This window comes from Dendroctonus ponderosae, unplaced genomic scaffold (assembly GCF_020466585.1).
Source record: "Dendroctonus ponderosae isolate FM_Combo_2020 unplaced genomic scaffold, Dpon_F_20191213v2 Dpon_F_20191213_10, whole genome shotgun sequence".
Lineage (NCBI taxonomy): Eukaryota > Metazoa > Arthropoda > Insecta > Coleoptera > Curculionidae > Dendroctonus > Dendroctonus ponderosae.
Window position 1 is genome coordinate 3762387 of NW_026017111.1, and position 22693 is coordinate 3785079.

A 22693-nucleotide genomic window follows, 5' to 3' on the forward strand; every position below is an offset into this window, starting at 1 on the left:
GATAATACAATATATGAAAATTCGCTCTGATAATTCGTCTGTGCAAATAATTGTCAGTTATGTGACTTTGACTTAATCTCATTGTTTAAATTAATAAAGAAAAATTTAAACAATTTCGAAACCTTGGCCTATAGAAAACCTACTCATACTAACCGATATTTGAATTTCGACTCAAATCAGCCGATTATGGTTAAAAAAGGTATCGTAAAAAGTCTATATAATAGAGCAAAAATTATTCGTAATCAATCTAATTTTTCCAAAGAAAAACAATTTATAAGTGGCGTGAAATTCAAGACACATTTATTTAAAATATACTCTTTTATATTTTTTTGCGTCGCTAATGTGAATCTCGGGTCGAGAAAACTCCTATAGATCGATGACGGTCATAAATTAGCCATCTATTGACTGGTAACGTTTTGATGGTTTGTTTTTATTGCTTTGCTCGACCTTGTAACATTTTTCCACTTTATATGAAGGATAGTGGCAGCTTCCGATTATTTATTAAGGGGTTTTGAAAATAAACTGTACAGCTAAAGCACTGAATGCTTCGGAAGTCCGTAAAGAAACTGAGTGCATTTTGGTATTTTTAGGGCATTGGCTTTCTGCAGGAGCAAATTTTGCAGCAAATCACCAACAAGCTGAAGAATTTGCAACGTTAACATCTGACAAGACTAAGACCAAAGTTCCTTACTGTAAAAGACAAATATATATATAAATAACAGATTTAGTGCGTGAGTAAATAATGCACGCTTTGAAACAATCCGATAGTGAACCCAACTAAATCGAATAACAAGAATATATATTAAATTGAGACGCATAAATACTCCAGCCGTTAAATGTGATTGTTTTTTATGTCCGATCGTTTACATGTTTGAAAGTTTAGTGCCAAAAATACATTTATTGGCCTGAATTGATCAGTTAATTGGCCGCGTTATAAACTGCGTCAGGCTTGCAACCCTAATTGCGTTCGCAATTCCGAAATGTGGCTTTGTGCAGGAGAATTATCAAAACCCTCCACGAGTTTCCCTCAAGCATGGCTTTGTCCGCAAAGAAAGCATCTGGCTGATTTTCTATTCAACACATTGAAACTCTTCATCATATTTCGCTGCGCAATATTTTTCACGCTACAGGGACTTTCTCTGGAGGGTTTGTTTGGCTTTGATATGAAGCTGCAGCATTTTTAGTTGTACCAGAGGCACAAAATTTCGCGTAATATTGTTAGGGCTTTCTTTGACTCTTTGGCTCTGGCCTGTGCAAGTTGCAAACAAATTAGAGACAAACATTTTTTGTTCACGTTTAGGATCTGTCTCAAAAAAACATTTGCGGTGAAAAAAGGACGCAATCAAAACTTGCCGATTTAAATCGCCATTTACCAGTGGAAATATTTGCGGGTTTTTCGGTGAAAGCGACAACAAAATGTGGTTTTTCCGAAAGCGTTGCAATTGGTGCATCACTCGAAACCTCCAAATGGCATTTTCCCATACAAAACCGCGGAATTAATGAGAATAATTGTCGCTTGAACTTCAATAACTTGGTAAAAGTAAATTTTAGTGAAAAAAAATCAGATTTAATTTCTCTATTCTGAATACATTTGACGACGAAAACAGTGACGCCTAACCAAAAAAGCTAATCGGGGCGCTAAAATCGAAACTTTTTTACTTGAAACTAGTCAAAAACCGCGCTTCGAAAGCGGCAACTAAAAGCCTGATTTTTTTCCTAAATCCTCAGAAGTCCAGGTTCAGTAAAATTGCCATAAATCAACGAGAAATTTGGTTAAAACCACGTTTAAGGGCGATTCAGCAGACTTTTCAGTGTTGCTTGCACGACGCTCAGGGAGAGGCACAACTTAGGATTAAATCGATTTCATTGAGAAAAACAAGTAGTGAACAAACAATAATTTAATTTTTTTTGCGAATGACTTCAACAGCAACAGTCTGCCAGGAAAAGGGTCTTGAAGAAAATAACCGAGAGAGCAGCTGAAGAAATGTACGAAAGCCTTTCTGGCAGCATCAAGAGCGGACAGTCCTCCTTTGCGCATATCTCCAACAGCGACAGTCTGCCAGAAAAAGTGTCTAGAGCACAGTGGAAGACTATCAAAACGMCTATCGGACTGTCTTCGTCCTTTTCAGTATTCATGGGAAAKAACCGAGAGAGCAGCTGAAGAAATGTGCGAAAGCCTTTCTGGCAACATCAAGAGCGGACAGTCCTCCTCTGCGCATATTGCCAACAGCGACAGTCTGCCAGAAAAAGTGTCTTAAGCAAAGTAGAAGGCCATGAAAAACACTATCGGCCGGTATTTTTGGTTTTTAATGATCAGCGGAAACACCTAAGGCATCAGGTAAATAAGTGCGCAAAAGTCAGTTTTCAAGAGCGAATAGTTTTCTTTGGCGCATATCTTCAACAGCGACAGTCTGCCAGAAAAAGTGAGTAGAGTAAAGAGGAAGACTATGAAAAAGACTATCGGACTGTCTTTTTGATTTTCAACGATTACCGGAAATAACCGAGGGAGCAGCTGAAGAAGTGCGCGAAAGTCTTTCGGGGGATTTCAAGAGCGGACAGTCCTCTTTTTCTCGAATCTTCAACAGCCACTGTAATAATAATCGTAATCTTTCGTAATAATTTTYAATTTGATTTCGAATTGTAATTTTAAGCAATTTTATCCAAGTCAATCCAYGCKAATTATCSTGTTACTTGTACAATTCAATGTTTTTAATGAACTGAGCATTGCAGATTCAGTTTTAACCGCAAACATCGACACGAACCCAGTGCTATTCGTGGCTTTAAATTATATAATTTTCGTTTAAATTCCTTCCAATTCCACTCTTTGTTGGCAATTTTTATCAATTTCTGAGAAAAATTGTGTGGAAAACTTCAATCAGCGCCGTTAAATAAGTATATGAATGCTGGGTCCACTTACCTCATTTCAAAATCGTGAATCTCCTCTAGAGTTAAGTTATTCGCGACGTCCAACAGCTGCTTCATATTCTCCTCTTTTTGGCTCTTCAAGGCAGCAAGTTTAGCCGCATTTGCCTCCTGAACGGTATGCACGTTTCCCAGAAAATCGTTCCCGTTCTTGAGCAAAATCGTCGATGTGATGTTGGCGTGATCAAGCGATAGCGAAGCTTGTTGCACCTGGAAAAACCCAGATAATTCTTGATTACTTTCCAGACGAAATACCGATCGGTGTGAACATGATTGCGATCCAAAACACGCCAATCTAGGTAACCCTAATGCTGAAATTTCGCCAACAAACAAAATAAATACTAGTTGCAACCTTCACCTAATTATACGCCCAGTTTAATGAGTTTATCAGACGACTGCTTTGTTTCTCATGGTTCACTTTGAACTCGGCTTGATTACTTGCAGGGCAAATTTGTTAACAGGATGGTTATAATGTACTCACGCGATTTGACGAAAACATGCCAAAACCTGAAGAGTGCAAATTTTAAGTTCAACACTAAAACGCACTGATTGTAGTGTTTGAAATCCGTTAATGTATTTTTCAGCTGAATTTTTGCAGGTTTTACTGTGCGTGGATGATGGCGTCTACAGTGCCAAAAGTGTGTTTGTTCGAAGGGAATTTCAGGTTTATTTCTGTTTGGAATTTGGGCCGGAATACCAATCTTGTTTTGGGCGCTAAGAACGGCAGGTAATGTTCAATTGAGGAAAATAGCGCTTGTAGAACTAGACAATCTAAAAGATGTTGTTCTTCTACTGGATCTTGAACTAAAAATGATAAATTTGCCCTGCGGTCACAACACGATACAAAATCGTTCAAGATTTACTTTAATCAAATTTTTTTTTTAAATGCAACTAGACATTGCAAGTGAAACGTGTTTAGATGTTTTTTCTGCGAATGGGTGAACTTCTGCAATGAAATCTTGTTTGAAGTGGGCACTGCTCCGAATGGAACCAAACGCTGTTAATTAATGAGTGTTTGGCTCGATTTTCTTCTGCTGAAGTTTAGGGCTCAACTGTTGCACTAAATTCTGTCCAAATCGCCCCACTTTCAATAGACACTTACTAGTCTGTATGTGTAAAAAGTTGCATAGGAACTTGGTTGCTTCCCAAGAAAACGATGGAAATCCTGACCAAAATAATCGAAGATTTGATGAAAGTGAGACACGAAATTTTCACGTTCAGGCAACATCAGGAAATTTTGCATCTCTCCCAAGAGTTTCACAAGAGAGTTGCAGGTATTTAACCTGTCAGTCCAGCTGGGCTTCATTTCTTTGTTGCGTTTTATTCAGCCAAAGCTTCCAAAGAGAAAATCGCACTCTCTCCTGTCTTACCTTGTTCGGTGACCTCGTGCAGCACTCTGGATGGTGTCAGCCGCGAAACCAACCGGAAAAGTCTTTGTTGCGCAAACAAGTCACTAAACCAAACACACAATAGGACAAAGAAGTAGGCTACTAACCACGATTGTTGCTTGGGGAGCTTTCCGGCCGAAATGCAACGGATTCTCCAACGGATTGGTTGTGACATTTATTGGAGAAGTAGCCGATGGATTGGAGGCGTCCAGCTGCGCCCCCACCTCTCTAAGGCATTTGTTTAAGCACACGCTGCCCCGTTTTTCCAATGCGGCGCCCAGCGTCGGCGTCGTCAACGAGTCTAGGATGCTGCTGCGGCGTCGGTCCAACGATTCGCTGAAAAAACGATGAATGAGCGTGACCAAACGCTTAAATTCGAATCGTCAACTTTTTAAATAAATCCCCGAAAAACTTATCGGGCCAGTTGCGGGAAATACACATTTTAATTAGACGGGGACCTGGCGGGCGAAAATAGCTGCTTCCACAAAATCCAATTGTGGGTCAAAATCTTATTTTTGTTTTTGTATCATACATTTTTAGTTGGCCGGCGAAACAAACGCTTAAGAAAATAAAGCCTGATAGGTACTGATGTTTGGAAAAACCAACAAATTCTCAACACTGGAAAGCTGAAAAATTACTTTCAGTACCAACACCCGATGAAGATTCATTGGTTTTTAACAAAGGCTTACAAAGGAATGATTAACGTACTTTTGGGAGACGTTTTTCAAATTTTTCTTTACCTAAATACTGCGGCATCTTCACAGACACACAGAAAATCTCGCAAATCTTTGGCAGATTAAAATATTTGAAGGCACGAAACCTTTGCAAGATTTGGCTACTAGCTGAATGAGGATTGTCTGCCTTCACACGCACAGACTGAAGACCTTCAAAAATATTTAGCTGACTAAAATATTTGGCTACTAGCTAAAGACCGTTTTTGCCTTCACACACACATAATTTTCGATATCCTTCAGCAGATTAAAATATTTGAAGACCTCAGAACTTTAGAAGATTCAGCTAGTAGCTGAAGGCCGATTTTCTGCCTTCGCACACACACTAACCGAAAATCCTTGAAAACCTTTAACAGGTATTTGAAAACACCAACATTTTGAAAAATTTTGCTACTAGCTGAAGGCCATTTTTGCCTTCACATACGCATACGGAAAATTCTGGAAAATCGTTAGCAGACTGAAATATTTGAACACACCAATACTTTGGAATATTTCTCTACTAGCGAAAGGCCGACTTTCTGCCTCCGCAGACACACAGAATATTCCCAAAAATCTTCTGCAGATTAAAATATTTGAAGGCACGAAAACTTCGGAAGATTTAGCTACTAGCTGAATGAGGATAGTCCGCCTTCACATGCACACACTGCGTGTGAAGTTTCACTTCGACTCTCTATTTTCAACCGTTTATTTGGCAAATTTTTTAGCTTAAATCTGGAAAAATCAGAAGGAAGATTTGTGTTTTCTTTAAGTTCTCCTACATTCTTCTGGTCGTCTTCCAAAAGTCATTTTTGATTTGTACTTGCTTCTTGATTGTTTCGGTTCTAGTTCCTTCCTTTGTGCTTAGAATTGGAAAATTTCTCTGTAGAATATCGAGAAAATTAATTACTCTTTTGCGAATTTAACCATAAATTTAAACGAAGTTCATGCAACTTAATTTGGTCAGCAATTTGTCAGAAAACTAGTTTTTTAAGCCCTTTTTTAGCTTTCGCTTTCTTTACATCTAGTTTGCTATATTATGTAACCTTGTTAGTGTTTTTCAGTTTTGCACACTCAACGCTCCTTTTCAAATGGTTTTATGCATTATTCCTTTGTTTAGTTTAATGTTTAATATGTATTCCATTACTTTTGCTCTTAAAGTCCACATTTATGCGACTTCGCGTCCAATCTTGCATTTTTTATTATTGCCATTCTTTCGTTCATTTCAAAGTTTTGTTGGCAAAAAATAAAATTAATTCTGATAAGAAAAGCCATCGGAGACTTTCAAGCAGCAAAATCGTGACCCCAACATTAACGAATGAAAAAGCAAATTGAAAATCAGGATTAATGCAACCAAGTAAATTATTATATATATATAAATAATCTTTATTTCCTACAGAAAAAGGCTATCGACCATAAATTATTATTAAAACAGAAACTACAAACGCAAAGTGGGTTGGTTTTGCATTAAATTTTCCGGAAAAATGTATGCATTGTCATGCTTCTCTTGTTCATATATTCTCCTGTTTGCTGCTCATTGTTATCCATTTCGTTTTCCAACGTTTTTGCTGCTGGTTCATTCCTATTTCTTCCATATCTTAGATGAAACGAAAGCAGTCAAAATTGCTATTTTGCAACTAATAAAATAAATCTTTGCGTAATTGAATGACAATAAAATGGTTGGAAACTGAAGTTCCACGCAGTGTTGACGAGTCAAAGAAGGTGAACCCTCGAAGGAATTCTTCAGGTTCATTAACGTCATGAATCCTTCAGGGAATCAACTCGAGCTGCACAATTTACCAACAATAAATTTATACGAAACTGATAAAGAGCCCCAAGAAAGCATAATTTCAAACAAATATTTGTGTATTTTCCGCATCGTTTGAAAGTTGATATCTTGCGTGGAATGAACGGAAATTAATCGTCTTTTGTCTTGTTAACAAAGCCATTGCTAGCAGACTCCAGAGAGCCAAAAAACGAAGCAAATCTAACTGAAGAAGAACTAGTTTTTTATTTATTTAGCGCAAAAAAAACGACGCAGCAGAAAATYTATAATTTTCYTCCTCTCTGAGCAAAAATGCAAATCGCAAAAAATAAACAACACACGCATAATTTACTAGAATCCTATTTGCAAATTTCCCGTGATTACATTATTATATTTCCCGTTAAAATGAGTTTGCCAGTGCCAATGGAATAAACAGATACATGACCTGTATTTTTCTGGCGCTTCGCAAGCCCGCTATTCCCAGTATTGAAATTTTACAAAATACAATTAATCAAAAGCACGTTTCGCCGGAAAATCGGTAAAACTCAGCTAAGTTTTTCCGCTATTTTCCCCAAGCAAAATAGCGGTACAGGTGATGCAACACAAAAAACCAGATAAAAATAAGCACCTGTTCAGTTTTGACCGTCGACGTACTACTATGTGGAAATGTTTAGCAGGAAATCTTTAAATAGCTTGCTGCTGTGAAAATTGGAGAAGTTTCATAATCGGTGCAAACGCGAGATAATTTTTTTTTAATCACTCATCCTTGGGTTAAGCTTTTCCAACTCGCTCCACCCACTGCTGCTGCTCCAAATTCACTCTATTAAGTGTCGCTCAGCTCTAATCGCCCGAAAATCTCTGCAAAGCATTTGTTCGAAAATCTCCAAAGTTACGCGCTATTAGTGGAAGTAATTATGCATTCTAATCGGCCTAATACTGCAGGAATTCCGAAGGAATGGCTTCGAGCTTGGGAAGGCCGAAGTGAAAGTGAAATTAGGAATATTCGAAAATTTACATACTAAGCCCTTTCCGGGACGATAATTTGTATCCAAATTACTTCCATTTCCCTTGTCGTTATCCGCAGGAACACTTCAATTTGAATAGTCATATAACATCTATTTTCACAAAATTAGCCCTATTATTCTAAAGGGGTTTAATTGAGAACAGTAGCTCTTCTCCTGCTCTGTAAGAAAGAAAGAGGCATTTTCCTTCAGCTTCTACTACTTGACTAGAACTAATCAAAATTTCCTGCAAAATCAGAAATCATTATTTCTTATGTAGTTTGAAGCGGATTACGGTTCTGATGATGATGGATTTTCTGGCTATCGGAGACTCCGGTAATTAGAAGAGTGAAAAAAGTCAAAAGAAAAACATGGTCACATGATATTCCTGACTGAAAAACTTCCTGACTTCTTGCTCTTCCTGACTGAAAAAATCCTGGAAACTCCCGAGAAATATCCTATAATATTGCGTATTTCCACACTTAAAGCACTGGATCTCCTCTTTCGAGTGATAGTATGAACCAGATTGATATATTTTTGGCCTTTTCTTGTCAAATTTTTGAAAACTTTGTGTTTCCCAACGTCCACTCGCCTCAGCTTCAGAACCGAAAAAATACTGGAAATTCCCCGAAAGTTCCTGTCCAAGTGGGTTTTTCTTCACTTAAAGCTGCCGATTTTCTCCTTCGAGCGATATTATGGACCGTATTCAGGTATTTTTTGTTTCTCCTTGGCGAATTTTCGAAAAACCCGTGTTGTCCAACGACCAATCGCTTCGATTTAGTTTCTACAAAAAAGTCCCAGAAATTTCCTATTACAGTCACGCTTTCCTCATTTAAAGGCCGCCGATTTTCTCTTTAGAGTGATAGTCTGGGCAGGTTTGAGAAATTTTTGGGTTTTTCTTTGGTATTTTTTCAAAATCCGTCTGTCTTAGCAACAGCGAATCGCTTTCGCTTAGTAAATGAAAACATCCTGGAAACTCCCAAAAAATTTCCTAATCAAGTGAGTTTTTCCGCACTTAAAGCAGCCGATTTGCTCTTTTGAGCGATGTTATGGGCCGTATTCAGGAATTTTTTGATTTTTATTAGCAAATTTTTGAAAAATCTATGTTGTCCAGTGACGAATCGCTTCGCTTTAGTTTCTGAAAAAATCCTGCAAACTCTCAGAAATTTCCTATAAAAGTGAGGTTTTCCTCACGTAAAGCAACCGATTTGCTCTTTTGAGCGATGTTATGGGCCGTATTCAGGAATTTTTTTATTTTTATTAGCGAATTTTTGAAAAATCTATGTTGTCCATTGACGAATCGCTTCGCTTTAGTTTCTGAAAAAATCCTGCAAACTCTCAGAAATTTCCTATAAAAGTGAGGTTTTCCTCACTTAAAGCAGCCGATTTGCTCTTTTGAGCGATATTATGGGCCGTATTCAGGATTTTTTTAATTTTTACTAGCAAATTTTTGAAAAATCTATGTTGTCCAGTGACGAATCGCTTTGCTTTAGTTTCTGAAAAAATCCTCCAAACTCTCAGAAATTTCCTATAAAAGTGAGGTTTTCCTCACGTAAAGCAACCGATTTGCTTTTTTGAGCGATGTTATGGGCCGTATTCAGGAATTTTTTTATTTTTATTAGCGAATTTTTTAAAAATCTATGTTGTCCATTGACGAATCGCTTCGCTTTAGTTTCTGAAAAAATCCTGCAAAGTCTCAGAAATTTCCTATAAAAGTGACGCTTTCCTCACTTAAAGCAACCGATTTGCTCTTTTGAGCGATGTTATGGGCCGTATTCAAGAATTTTTTAATTTTTCTTAGCGAATTTTTGAAAAATCTATGTTGTCCACTGACGAATCGCTTCGCTTTAGTTTCTGAAAAAATCATGGAAACTCTCAGAAATTTCCTATAAAAGTGAGGTTTTCCTGATTTAAAGCCTTTTCTCTTTCGAGTGATATTCTGGGCAGGCTTGAGAAATTTTTGGTTTGCCCTTGACAATTTTTTTTATTCGTGGCAATCGCTTCCCCTAAGTAGCCGAAAAATAATGGAACCTGCCAGACATTTCCAGCCAAAGAGACTTTTTCAAAAATTTCCCTTGAAAGTTATGATTCACTGTGTCTGAAGGCAGGCAAGAAAATTTCCAGTTTTATGCAAATTTTCTCCTTAAGCGCTTAACAATAATCTCACCACTTAAGAGCCTGAACTCACAATGAATAATTGCTTGGCATTAGAGCAAAGAAAAATGCAAATTCTTCCTGGCAAAAGGGGGAAAAATTTACACTTTACGATAAGACTCCGGAAAAGTGAAAATGAGACAGCCAGTCATGTTCATGACTGCCACTTTGAGAATCGCGAACATAAAAAAGGCGGAAAGTGTCCACGAGGAATATAATAAAACTTTCCGACGACCCTGGCGATAAATTATTATTAAACCGTGCTCAAAGAGACCTTTGTAATTTTCGTGTTTAGCAATTTTCGCTCGTTTCATATTTGAGCGCCGGCGAAAACAGAACGGAAGAAAAATGATAAATCGTCTTGTTAATTATTTTTCGTTCAAGGCCTGAAAGACAACGACTATTAACGAGCCAAACAGAAATGGGAGCTTCAATGTTTTCAATCTCATTAAGTGTACGCATCTGAATCAGTTAGATTAATGCCATCATGATTTATTTATTTCCATCTGGCTCGGTATGACAGGGAGGACAAAGAAGAGCTATTGAGAATCCTTCTCAGTACTTTAATTAATTAATTTTCTGGTGCAAATCTGGACTAAACAATACACTTTTTATCATTTTTATCCAAGTGCGAAACATGCACTGTTGCCACATATGACTCTAAGTCCAGGATTCACTTACTTGAAAAAATCAACACGTAGATCAGGCAATGGTGGCGTCACGTGAGATTGACTGGTCCCGGGATTGGTTCGAAATTTGGCAACGTGCTTTTGGTCGTACACAAATTTTTCGGTAGTGCGCGACTTTGTACTGCCCGTTGACGTGTTTCTGCGTGCCGCCTTTTTGTGCCTGAAAAAAAGCAACATGAAAACCTATTGAAATTTTTTTTTTGTAAATTTAACCATCATTTAGCGAAAAAAATCACTTAAATTGGTCAAACAGCTGAAATTCACAGTTTTTCAAACAAGCCTTTGCTTTGCATAAAAATCAGTGCTGTTTCAAGCAAACATTGATAAAAATCGCACAGGAAAACATGCGATTGACCGCTTTGATTCACTAAATCGTGCCTGAAATTGAATTTGTTGTCCATTGAGTTTCATTTCAGTTCGATGTCTCGCAAATTCATCTCCATTAGCGCCATGAATAAATTGTTCTTTGTTCCACAGTGCAAGGGAATCACCAATCAAGCTGATTTTTGCCAATTTTGTAAATAACAGCTGTCCCTTGAAAAATCCCAACTTTGAACTCAGAACAGCCAGAAACTTGAAATTTTCTGCCTCTATAGACAATATTTCAGACTGCACATGAGGAAATTTTCGGTCAAATCGCAATTAGTACTGATTTTTACAGTCATGTACGATGTGGACCAAAAATTGCCATTTTCCCTAAACTGCACGCTCTCCTTTAAAAATTCTTAATTTTGTAAATTCCGAGTAAGTTTTGCTGTAAAATTTGCCGTTTTTCGACATTTTTAGACAAGCTGCAGCTTCTAATCCAGAGCAGCTACGCATTGCAAATATCCACCTGCGGTAGAAGATGCTTCCAGCTGCACATAGAGAAATTGCCATTAAAATTGCAACGAATAGTCGGTTTTTACGGCCAAAAATGAACATTTTCAGCCAACTGCACAATTTCCTTTCAAATTTTCTAACTTCATATCCAGGGCCGATGGCAACTTCAATTTTTATACACCCGATAGAAGACATTTTGGACGTATCGGCGTGCAGTTGCTTCTGACATAGCAAATCAAACTAATTTTTGCCCACATTAAAAAATTGACATTTTTCGAAATTTTTTAAAAATTTATAACTTCTAATCCAGTGCTGCTAGGAATTTCGAATTTTCACACGCAATAGGAAATACTTCAAGCTATACACAGGAAACTTGCCATTAATTGCAAAGTATTATGTTTTTTGACTGCGTTGTAAATAATGGGCTCAAATTGAACATTTTCTCTCAACTTCGCGCTCTCCTTTGAAATCTCCTAACTACCAACGCAGGGCAGATAGCAACTTGAAACTTTCAGCCCTTTTAGAGCATATCGGGATCTCAAAGCACTGACTTTCCCCTTTAAGTTACATCGTATGCTGATTTTTGCCACTCCCGTAAATGAGGAGTTTGAAATGAACATTTTCACGCAATTACACGCTTGGCCTTGAAAATTTCCACCTTCTAACCTGGAACCGGTAGGCCTTTGAAATTGGGACACCCTATAGAAGGCACACGATATTGAGACGTCTTAGAGTGCCAATGAAAGCGGATGAAATCGCGAGTTTTTCCAACCCTGTAAATGTTGGGCCGAAAATGAACATTTTCAGTCAAATGCACACCCTCTTTTAGAAATTCCTAACTTTAAACGCACTAGAGGTGGTGAGCTGAAATTCACATATCTTATGCGAGACACTCGAAGTTCAACACGCGGAAATTTCGCCGTAAATCGCGTAAATTTCTGACTTTTACCAGCTTGTTGATGCTGCACCAAAAAATAACCATCTCATTTAAAAAATTCTACATTTCAATTCCGGTCAGGTACCAACTCGAAAATCGGTCATTCTAGAGAACTTGTTTCAGGCTGAAAGTTTTTAAACTTTCTTACAAATCCCGAAAACCTCTTATTTTTGATAACCCATAATCTCACTGTTCCTTCTGTCGATGCATTGAACTTTCGCCTGAAAAACTGTCCAGAAGACGACAACGTTCCGCAAGTAAAGGAGGAGCTGATTAATTGCAAGCTAATAGAGAAATGTCAGCCAAAAACCAGACCAATCGAAAAACGTGCTGAACCATCCCAGACAACTCAGCTACAAGCTTGCATCCTTGAAGATCGGTAGTTATGAAAGTATTTTCCAGCCAAAACATAATAAATAAAACTCTCGACTTTGTCAGCGCCAGTTGGGGTGAAAATAATGATTTATCTTCGTGTTGGTGGGGTTTTAAAGTCGCATTTGCATTGTGATAAAATGAGGGTAGAATGTAAAGTGAAATGTTTCTTGGCACAGTGACGTCGTCTCATATAACGACGCTCTGAAGATCGATATCTGTATCGACGCCTGGCGTCGTTTCGACTCCGACAATAAAACGAATCGCCTTTGTATGAGCATGTTTCGTTTTGGGGTAGAAAACCAAATTGCTAATGAGGATTTTGATGCACAATATGGAAACAATCTGGCAACAAATGGAAATCGCTTCCAATGTGGATGTAATACGGAAAATAAATCAAACAATTTATTCCGATAAATCCGCAGATTTTCCGATAAATTTCCATTTGTTTTCACCCTATGCATATTTACAAAATAATAAATAAAAATTACTCAACCTAAAACCCGCAATTTATTGTTGCGTGGGGCTTTGCAAACAACCGCGCTACATTTCTTTTAGAGACTATTTTTAAACGTTTACAAATCGGGCACTTTTGCCGCCAATTCGCCGAATTTATTCAACACTAAACCTCTTTGATGATTGCTCATTTCGCCCAATAAAAAAATGTCCAAATCCCGGGAATTAACCAATAAAATCTTTGATTTTTTGCCAGTTTAACACAAACATGTCTGCACAGGTAATTGAAGTTGCGGGTCGTTATGACGGCGGTGAGAAATGGGAAAACTCGAAATTAAATTTCCTCAAAAAGTCGCTTAAAGCGCGTATTAAATCGTGGTAAATAATGGGCGGTTGGTTGCAATACGTTCCCGCAAGTTTGCCTTAGTTTCCTCGCATGTGTTCCGAGCTCTTATCCAATGATTACATGTGGCAGAATGAGCTATGTCTAAGTTGCAAAGTGGAAAAGTTTCCTCTTGCTTTACAGCAGCAACGTCCTGAAGGATTAACCTTAACGAAACTCACGTGTAATAAACTGGCTTCAGTTTGGAACAGAGGGACGTTTGCAAGTCAATTGAATTATTATCCGCAAAATATACAACAAGATGCTTAACATGTTGCTAAAGGGTAACTAGGCGTTAAACGAGAGTCGGCAAGAACTATTCATGAACAGCGCAAAGGCAGCGGAATTTTCAACACTCAGTTTTCTATGGAAAAACTTATAGATTTCTTGGAATTTTAGCTTTTGCCATGGAAAATGCCCATATGTTACAAGCGATGCGTCACACAATGTGATCACCATTTAGTGCTCTATCCAGTCATAAAAAAACTAACTAACGATGTATCGTAATCTGCGCCTGAGAAATTGGCAAAAAACGTTGCGTAAAACATGAAATTTTGCCTCAATTTTGCAGTTAAATGTGTGCAGATAATAATGAGGCAAATATCGCGGCTAAACTCAAACACTTTAAATGTGCATATTGAGGAGTTATCTTATCCATTTAGCTCAAAAACAGGCAAGTAAAATTTTGATTTTTTTCCGAAATTTTACTAAGGGTGGACATCGATGAAATTTTTTGTAAACGCTTCTCTTGACGTATATTTTATCTCTAGGAGGCTAAAATCTAACAAATTCACGGAAAAAACAATCTTGAAATCAGAAAAATCGGCATTTTCTACCCATTTCAAAGCGGTGTTGCATATTCACAATTTTTGCCTACGATAATTTTCTTATTAGTGACCCAAACTCTTTAAATACGCGTTTTGGAGAGCTTCTTACGTCGAAAGCAATCCATTGAGCTCAAAAAACAAACAAGTAAAATTTTTATATTTTACCTAAATTTTCTTAAAGGTGGGGGACAATTTCTTCAACAAACAAAAATTGTCTCAAAACGCTTCAAATTCCACATATTTTTTGTCTCTAGAAGGCGAGGAATCAAACGAGCTTATGGAAAAACACACTGAAAGCTTCAGTTCCGAAATAATCGACATTTTCTACTCATTTCAGGCCGTTTTCGGAAATTCAGGATTTTTAGACTACGATTTTTGTCTTATTATTGACGCAAAAACTTAATAATGCATTTTGGAGAGTTTTTTCCGTGGAAAGCAATCTATTCGGCTCAAAAAACACACAAGTAAAATTTTGTACTTTTTACAAATTTTTCCCAAAGGGGGAGATGGATTTTTCCAACAAACAAAAATTGCCTCAAAACGCTTCAAATTCCACATAATTTTCGTCTCTAGACAGCGAGGAATCAAACGAGCTTATGGAAAAACACACTGAAAGCTTCAGTTCCGAAATAATCGACATTTTCTACTCATTTCAGGCCGTTTTTGAAAATCCAGGATTTTTAGACTACGATTTTTGTCTTATTATTGACGCAAACACTTAACAATGCATTTCCGAGAGTTTCTTCCGTCGAAATCAATCTATTGGGTTCAAAAAACACATAAGTAAAATTTTGTATTTTTTACAAAACTTTCCTAAGGGGGAGATGGATTTATCAACAAACAAAAATTGCCTCAAAACGCTTCAAATTCCACGTAATTTTTGTCTCTAGAAGGCGAGGAATCAAACGAGCTTATGGAAAAACACACTGAAAGGTTCAGTTCCGAAATAATCGAGCTTTTCTACCCATTTCAGGCCGTTTTTGGAAATTCAGGGTTTTTGGACTAMGATTTTTCTCTTATTATTGACGCAAACACTTAATAATGCATTTTGGAGAGTTTCTTCCGTCGAAATCAATCTATTGGGTTCAAAAAAACCACAAGTAAAATTTCGTATTTTTTACAAAATTTTCCTAAGGGGGAGATGGGTTTTTTCAACAAACAAAAATTGCCTCAAAACGCATCAAATTCCACTTAATTTTCGTCTTTAGAAGGCGGGGAATCAAACGAGCTCATGGAAAAACACACTGAAATCTTCAGTTTCGAAGTAATCGACATTTTCTACTCATTTCAGGCCGTTTTTGGAAATTCGGGATTTTTAGACTACGATTTTTATCTTATTATTGACGCAAACACTTAATAATACATTTTGGACAGTTTTTTCCGTGGAAAGCAATCTATTAGGCTCAAAAAACACACAAGTAAAATTTTGTATTTTTTACAAAATTTTCGTACGGGGGGAGATGGATTTTTTCAACAAACAAAAATCGCCTCAAAACGCTTCAAATTATTCCAGATAATTTTCGTCTATAAAAGGGAATCGAACGAGCTTATGGAAAAACACACTGAAAGGTTCAGTTCCGAAATAATCGACATTTTCTACTCATTTCAGGCCGTTTTTGGAAATTCGGGATTTTTAGACTACGATTTTTGTCTTATGGTATTATATGTAGTATAATGCATTGACGCAAACACTTAATAATACATTTTTCTTCCGTCGAAAGCAATCTATTGGGTTCTAAAAACACACACGTAAAATTTTGTATTTTTTGCAAAACTTTTCTAAGGGGGGAGACGGATTTTTTCAACAAACAAAAATTGTCTCAAAACGCTTGAAATTCCACATAATTTTCGTCTCAAGGAGGCTATGAATCAAACGAGCTCATGGAAGAACGCACCGGAAGCTTGAGTTCAGAAATAATCGACATTTTCTGTTCATTTTAGCCCGTTTTGGAAATTCAGAATTTTTGGACGACGATATTTTTCTCATTGTTGACGCAAACACTTTATAATGCATTTTTGAGAATTTCTTATATCGAAAGCAACGCATTTTTTCCAAAATGTTCCTAAGGGTGGAGATCGATTTGTTCAAGAAACAAAAATTGTCGGGGAACGCTTCATTTACACATAATTTTCGTCTCTAGGTGGCTGGGAATCCAACAAGCTCACGAACAAACACTCTGGAAGCTGCAGATCTGAAAAAATCACAATTTTCCTCCAATTTTGGTCCGTTTTTCGGCATTGATGGTCTTTAGCCGATGATATTTTCTGTATTGTCGACCCGAACAACTTAATCATCTTGGAGAGTTTCTCCAATCGCAAACACACAATTGGGATAAAAAAAAAATGCGGGTAAAATTTTGAATTTTTGAAGACTTTTCAAGCCCTATTTTATCTTATAAAAGCGCCATTTGGTGCTCTATCCTGTGACGTAGAAATGTGCGCTCCCGCTCGCTCTGTTAGAAAACAGCAAAAAGTTGACAAAAAACACGAAATTTAGTAATGCAACTTACCTTTGCTTTGGTCGAGGCGACTCAGTCTCATTCTCAGGGGACGAGCTCGGCCCCCTCTCGACTCGCCTCTTAGGCGACGTCCTTTCCGTCTTCTCTTCCTTCACGTCCAGTTTTCTTCTGAAGCTGCGGCGATTCTCCCGCTGGCGCTGACTGTTCAGCTTACTGTCGCTCATCACGCCGCCCACATCGCTGTTTCGCTTCCCCCTATTATACAGTTTGCTGTCGCTCTCGATATCCAATTGCTCGTAGTTCTGTGTGCTCTGTTTGTGGCTGTTCCTACGCAGCGCGTCCGTTTTGATCTTGTTAATATGCTCGTCCATCAGTTTCTCCATCGTTTTCTCCTCCAATGGAGGCGTCGGTTCCGTTTCCATTGGGATCGCGGCTGTTTCGAAATTGAACTGCTGGCTATGGATTAGCGCGATCGCCTTGGGCGTCTTTTCTCCTAAACAAAACAACTGATCCCGGTAAATAATCAAACGCCTTCAGAAGACACCCACTGACCTTTAGAAGATTCCACATCATCGAAAGTGAACTTAGTTTGATTTCTACAGGCGGGAGGAGTAACTTGTCGGGCTGTAGCTGGCGTTTTGGGACTAGCGGGGATTGGCTGTAGCACCGCAATCGAGCGGGCGTCCAGAATATTCTCGGAAGAAAAGTAGTCGACTTGTTCGGCTGTATCCAGGCTTCCTTCGGTCAGTTCTCCATCGGTCGCAGTCACTGTGGTAACAATTGTGTTCGAACTGTCTGTGGACGTGTTGATGGTGGCTTCTGAGGCCGTACTCGATCCCATCACTATCACTTTGGGAACTGGCTGGCTCTGGAAAAAACACACGTTTTCACCTTTAATTAGCTCGAACTATGTCTTTTCTTCCTTCTTCCCTTCTTTTCCCAATTATCACTCCCGTACCTGTTCTGAAAGGAGACTGTTATGTCTATGCAAAATTAAGCCGCAATTCTATGGGCCGCTTCCAGCATGTTTGTCCACCTGGCTTAACTCTGGATAATTAGGATGGCGCAACAAGATCCAGCTTAACAAGCAGACTGTTACACAAGCAACACAATTACAACTTTATCGCCCTTCAGTAAATTGTGGGAAAAATCGGGAAAATGGCCAAGAAGAATGTTTCTACTACCAAAAAACGTGAAGAGACTTTGTTTGTTCAAATAGCTAAATAAATATCTGTTTTCTTACAGGGTTCACCGAACATATTGGCATTTTACCCATTCAATCTCCAGCGCAATAAAGAATGCCACTCCAATCATCATCCCTTTGGGGATACAAGTTTGCGGCAATTTGACGATAAAAAAATCGGGCTCTGAAAGGTTTTCCCACAAGATTCACCCCAAAAACCGATTAAAGGATCATTGGGTTTCATTCAGGGCCTAAATCTTTCAGCTGGCTACTTGAATATTAATAAAAAACATTCTTTATTGCCCTTTTTTTGGCACTTTTATTCCCCCTGTGATGTAAATAAATACATTTTTGCTAGTTTCTTGGCAAAAAAGGCGAGAAAACTCAGACAAGCGTACACACTTTAAACTGGACAGCTGAAATAATCTCCGCAATAACCAAATAAGCCACTTTGAATAAAACTTCTTTGAAATGCAGCAAGGATGGTAATACAAGTTGAAAAGTTGTAAATTGCGAGCTGGATGCACAGGACGAACTTGCAAACTTGAAATTTATTTTACGCGAAACTGTAGCTGAAACTGTTTGAAGTTGTTAATCTTCTGGATCGAGAAGTTTTGACTATTCAAACAGTRTATGGATTGCCAACTCTCTCACAACATATAAAYGCTACTGATGRAACACAGGTTTTCTTTATTGGTAAGAAATKAATCYGAATTTGAAACTATCGGGGCCTCCAGGGAATATTTTTAGGAAGCTTTAAAAAAGTTGCCCCAAAGAACGCYTTCGCTCAAAGCACGGTTTTTGCGGCTTTCAATCTAAAAATAGTGTAAGATTTTGGGCTTTAAATTGTGAAAATATCAGTGAATATGTTTAAGAAACTTTCAATAATTGGGTCAAACGATTCAGTCGCCCAAATTTAGGTCAGTTTTTGTAGTTTCAAAAATTGGAAAAACTGAGGATTTAATGGTTTTTAGTGAATTTTTAAGAACTTGGCAAATTCCCAAAGTTAACTGAACTACGAGCCAATTTATACGAAAAAAAAGCAGGCAAACAAAGCGAAATAAATATTCGTTTATTGAAAACTCGCATTTTTTTACGCATTTAAAACTTTTAGAAGAAATAAAGCAATTTGGGCTTCACAACGTATATTGAAGAACTGTATAGAATATATTTAACAGACTTTCAAAAAATTGACCCAAAAACTCGTTCTGTCAAATTGAGACCAGTTTGTGACGATTTTACAGCTCGAAAAATTGACCAAAAGGAAAAAGGTTAGCTTTTCCAATTAAATTGGAAAACTCCTGAAGGTAACTGAACTACCAGACCATTTACCCGCAAAGCAGAACAAAAAACATTCTCCATTCAAAACTCACGAATTTTTTAACCGGATTTAAAATATTCAAACTGTTGAGAAAATTGAAGATTCTGGACTTCTAAACATATGTTGAAGATTTTCGGAATATCAGAAATTTAGGACGCGACAACCGGACAAATTTAACAAATTTAAAAAAATTGACCCGCAAGGTTCCTTGGCAAATCTTGGCCAGTTTTCTGTAGATTTCATAATTTCTAAAATTGTAATTATGGGACGTTTTAAGGTTTTTTAATACATTTTGCAGAACTGGAAAATTGCTGAAAGTAACTGAACTACGAGCCGATTTACCCGGAAAAAACTGTAAAGCAAAACACAAAACACTCTTCCATTCAAAACTCACGAATTTTTTGACCGGATTTAAAATATTCAAAAGATTGAAGAAATGGAAGATTTTGAGCTTCAAAACATGCGTTGAAAAGTTTCCAAAAATCAGAAATTTGGGACGCTACAACCGAACAAATTTAGCAAATTAAAAAAAATCGACATGAAGGGTTCCTTCGCTTAACTCTTCCCCTGTTTTCTGTCGATTTTATAGCTTAAAAAATGTAACTTCGGGAGGTTTTAAGGTTTTCTAATATATTTTGCAAAACTGGAAACTTGCTGAAAGTAACTGAACTACGAGCCGATTTACCCGGAAATAACTGTAAAGCAAAACACAAAACACTCTTTCATTCAAAACCCGAATTTTTTCACCGGATTTAAAATATTCAAAAGATTGAAGAAATGGAAGATTTTGAGCTTTGAAACATGCGTTGAAAAGTTTTAAAAAATCAGAAATTTAGGACGCTACAACCGGACAAATTTAGCAAATTAAAAAAATTCGACACGAATGATTCCTTGCCTCAAATCTTGCCCAGTTCTCTGTCGATTTTATAACTTAAAAAATGTAACTCCGGGAGGTTTTAAGGTTTTCTAATATATTTTGCAGAACTGGAAAATTGCTGAAAGTAACTGAACTACGAGCCGATTTATCCGGAAAAAGACGCAAAGCAAAACACTTTTCCCATTGAAAAGTCGCGCGTTTTTGACGAATCATCTGCGAAAACATTGAACATTTTCAAGCTTCAAAAAGTGTTTTKATGGTTGGGTAAAACCCAAACAATAAGAACGGAGTTSTMGAAAATTGGCTSAAACAATTTTTCACGCCAAAACTTGCCCAGTTYTAACAATTTTTAAATTTTCGACTTCARTYTTTCCATTTTTATCTAGGGCCTGAAGGYGGGAAAACATCATCAGTWTCGTCCCTATTTCTRCCTCCAAAAGTGAACTTCCAACGCTCAACTCAACATTGGCACATAGTTTAGGTGTATCTTTACGAGTGGCATGAGAAATTAGCCCCGTTTAGCCACGCTGAAGTTAAACACGAAATAATTTAATCACTTTATGGCAGCCAGAAGTGGAAGTATGCAGGAAAATTGACAAAAGCCATGCAATTTTCCCCTAAACTACAGTTAACATGTTATCGGCTGGCGTAAACGTAATTTAATCATACTCTATCTGATCCAAAACGCAGGAGCGACCTTGCTTCAGTGTACTTTGAAAAAATAACAGAATTAATGGATTATTTCAGGGCCACTGAATAGGTTTTACTGCATCAACAAACAGATAACTGTTCCATATTTATTCGCTGCTAAAAAACAGTTAAATTTTCGAAACAACGACACAACATGAAAATGTATTTCCATTGTTTACACGCGGAAACCGATTTCAATATTAATTATAAAACTGTTTTTTGTAGGGCGCAAAATTAATTAATCAGCTCAAACAGAAAGGGAAACCTCAATGTTTTTTGGGTGTGTTACGCATTTGTGTAGTCATTTATCATGTGGAAACATACTTTGTGTTAAGAATTTTTTTGTCAATTTATTAAAAAAAGTATCTAAAAAACAAATATGAACAAATAAAAGCGCGATAGTGAAGTGAATACAGAAGAAAATAAGGCCAGGAAAAGTTGCCACTACTACCACATGAACATGAATTAATTTCTCGGTCGAAGGGTTTGCAAGTTTGAAGACAAACGTGCAGAAAAGCTTGTGTTAGTTTGCCACTTTTTTGTCAGGTTTTTAGTGCGTTATTCTTCTATCCTCTAGATAAGCAAAGCCATTAATGGATTGATGCTCACATTCATTCTCTATGCAAATTTATGTCTAGAACTGTTTGACCGCAACTGATTAGGATGTGGGATTGTGGCCGACTGAGTTCTGGATTGGATTAATTGGCTCGAGGTGTTGCGGAATATGGAAATGCATTTTATTGGCATCGGCTGAGAGTTTGTTCTGGCGTTTCGCTTGCACGAGTGGCCTACATCTTCAGAGCGATAGTTTTAGATTGACGAGAAGCGGACAAAACTGCTCAAAATGAACGCTAATAAAACAAAATAAATTCTTATTGCTTCGAGCGATTTGCTTTCGGTTTGAAGCATTATTGAGCCCCTTTTTCACTGTTAGCAAGTGTTTTGGTGAAAATTTAACGCCCCCAGATACATTTTTTACAGGGCCTCAAGTGAAAATATGCAAAATTTCGCATCGGTTTTCATGCTGCTAGTTGGACGAATTCAGATTTCTTTGGATCTCTTCAACAAAAGTTTGAAGATAAACCAAAAAGCTCGAAACCGTTTCTAGATTCTTCGGCCTTCTGGAGTATTTACAGGGTGGTTTCAAAAAATCAGCTTTTTGGTTTTGTTTTGTTCACTTTTCTGCTCGTGCACCGATTTTGGCGGTCTGGGACATATTTTGCTGGTAAAACTTTTTAGACAATTTAACACCAAAAATCCCTTGTACAGGCTTGCACAAAAAACTATTCAAATTAAAATTTCTCCCCAAATCTTCGATTCTAAACAAACATTTCCTTCGTTCATGCAGCCCGGTATATTGAATTATTATTTTCCCAAGTCCACCATAAAGTTTCAGGTTAAATATGAAGTATAGCTTTTGAAAATCGGTTTAAGAGAAAAAATTATCACTGCAGGACTGAAAAGTTGAGTTTTTAAGGCCACCCTGTAAATAAACTAGACGAGGAAAATGTTGAAAAACTTTTTTCGAAATAACAGATTTATCTAAGCTGTAGATAAGTTCTATATTGTTGAGGCGGATTTATTTTTTACAATCTTCTTTTTGGGTATTTCGCCTCAAAAATTTTTTCAACAAATGAGCCTAAGTGTGTCGCAGGATACCCTCTAAGTGATAGTTGTTGATTACTTTCTGATAAATAATTCGTTCTTATTGCGAAATAGGAGCACTATTTATCAATCTGTA

General features: G+C 37.4%; 1 protein-coding gene and 1 long non-coding RNA gene across 4 annotated transcripts in view; one reads left to right on the plus strand and one right to left on the minus strand.

Annotated features, from left to right (window-relative positions):
* Positions 1-22693, minus strand: part of LOC109534899 — a 95069-nt gene that overhangs the window by 41194 nt on the left and 31182 nt on the right. For all 3 annotated transcript variants that reach the window (XM_048661921.1, XM_019900695.2, XM_048661922.1), the window contains exons 4-8: positions 17434-17749; positions 16933-17374; positions 10619-10786; positions 4418-4646; positions 2918-3132 (exon numbers count right to left, since the gene is read on the minus strand). In XM_048661921.1, the coding sequence (XP_048517878.1) occupies positions 2918-3132; positions 4418-4646; positions 10619-10786; positions 16933-17374; positions 17434-17749 (1370 nt within the window). The remainder of the gene's footprint in view (positions 1-2917; positions 3133-4417; positions 4647-10618; positions 10787-16932; positions 17375-17433; positions 17750-22693) is intronic.
* LOC125502743 lies at positions 165-837 on the plus strand. The gene is made up of 2 exons (XR_007280503.1): positions 165-199; positions 591-837. It is a non-coding gene; the product is annotated as an uncharacterized LOC125502743 (long non-coding RNA).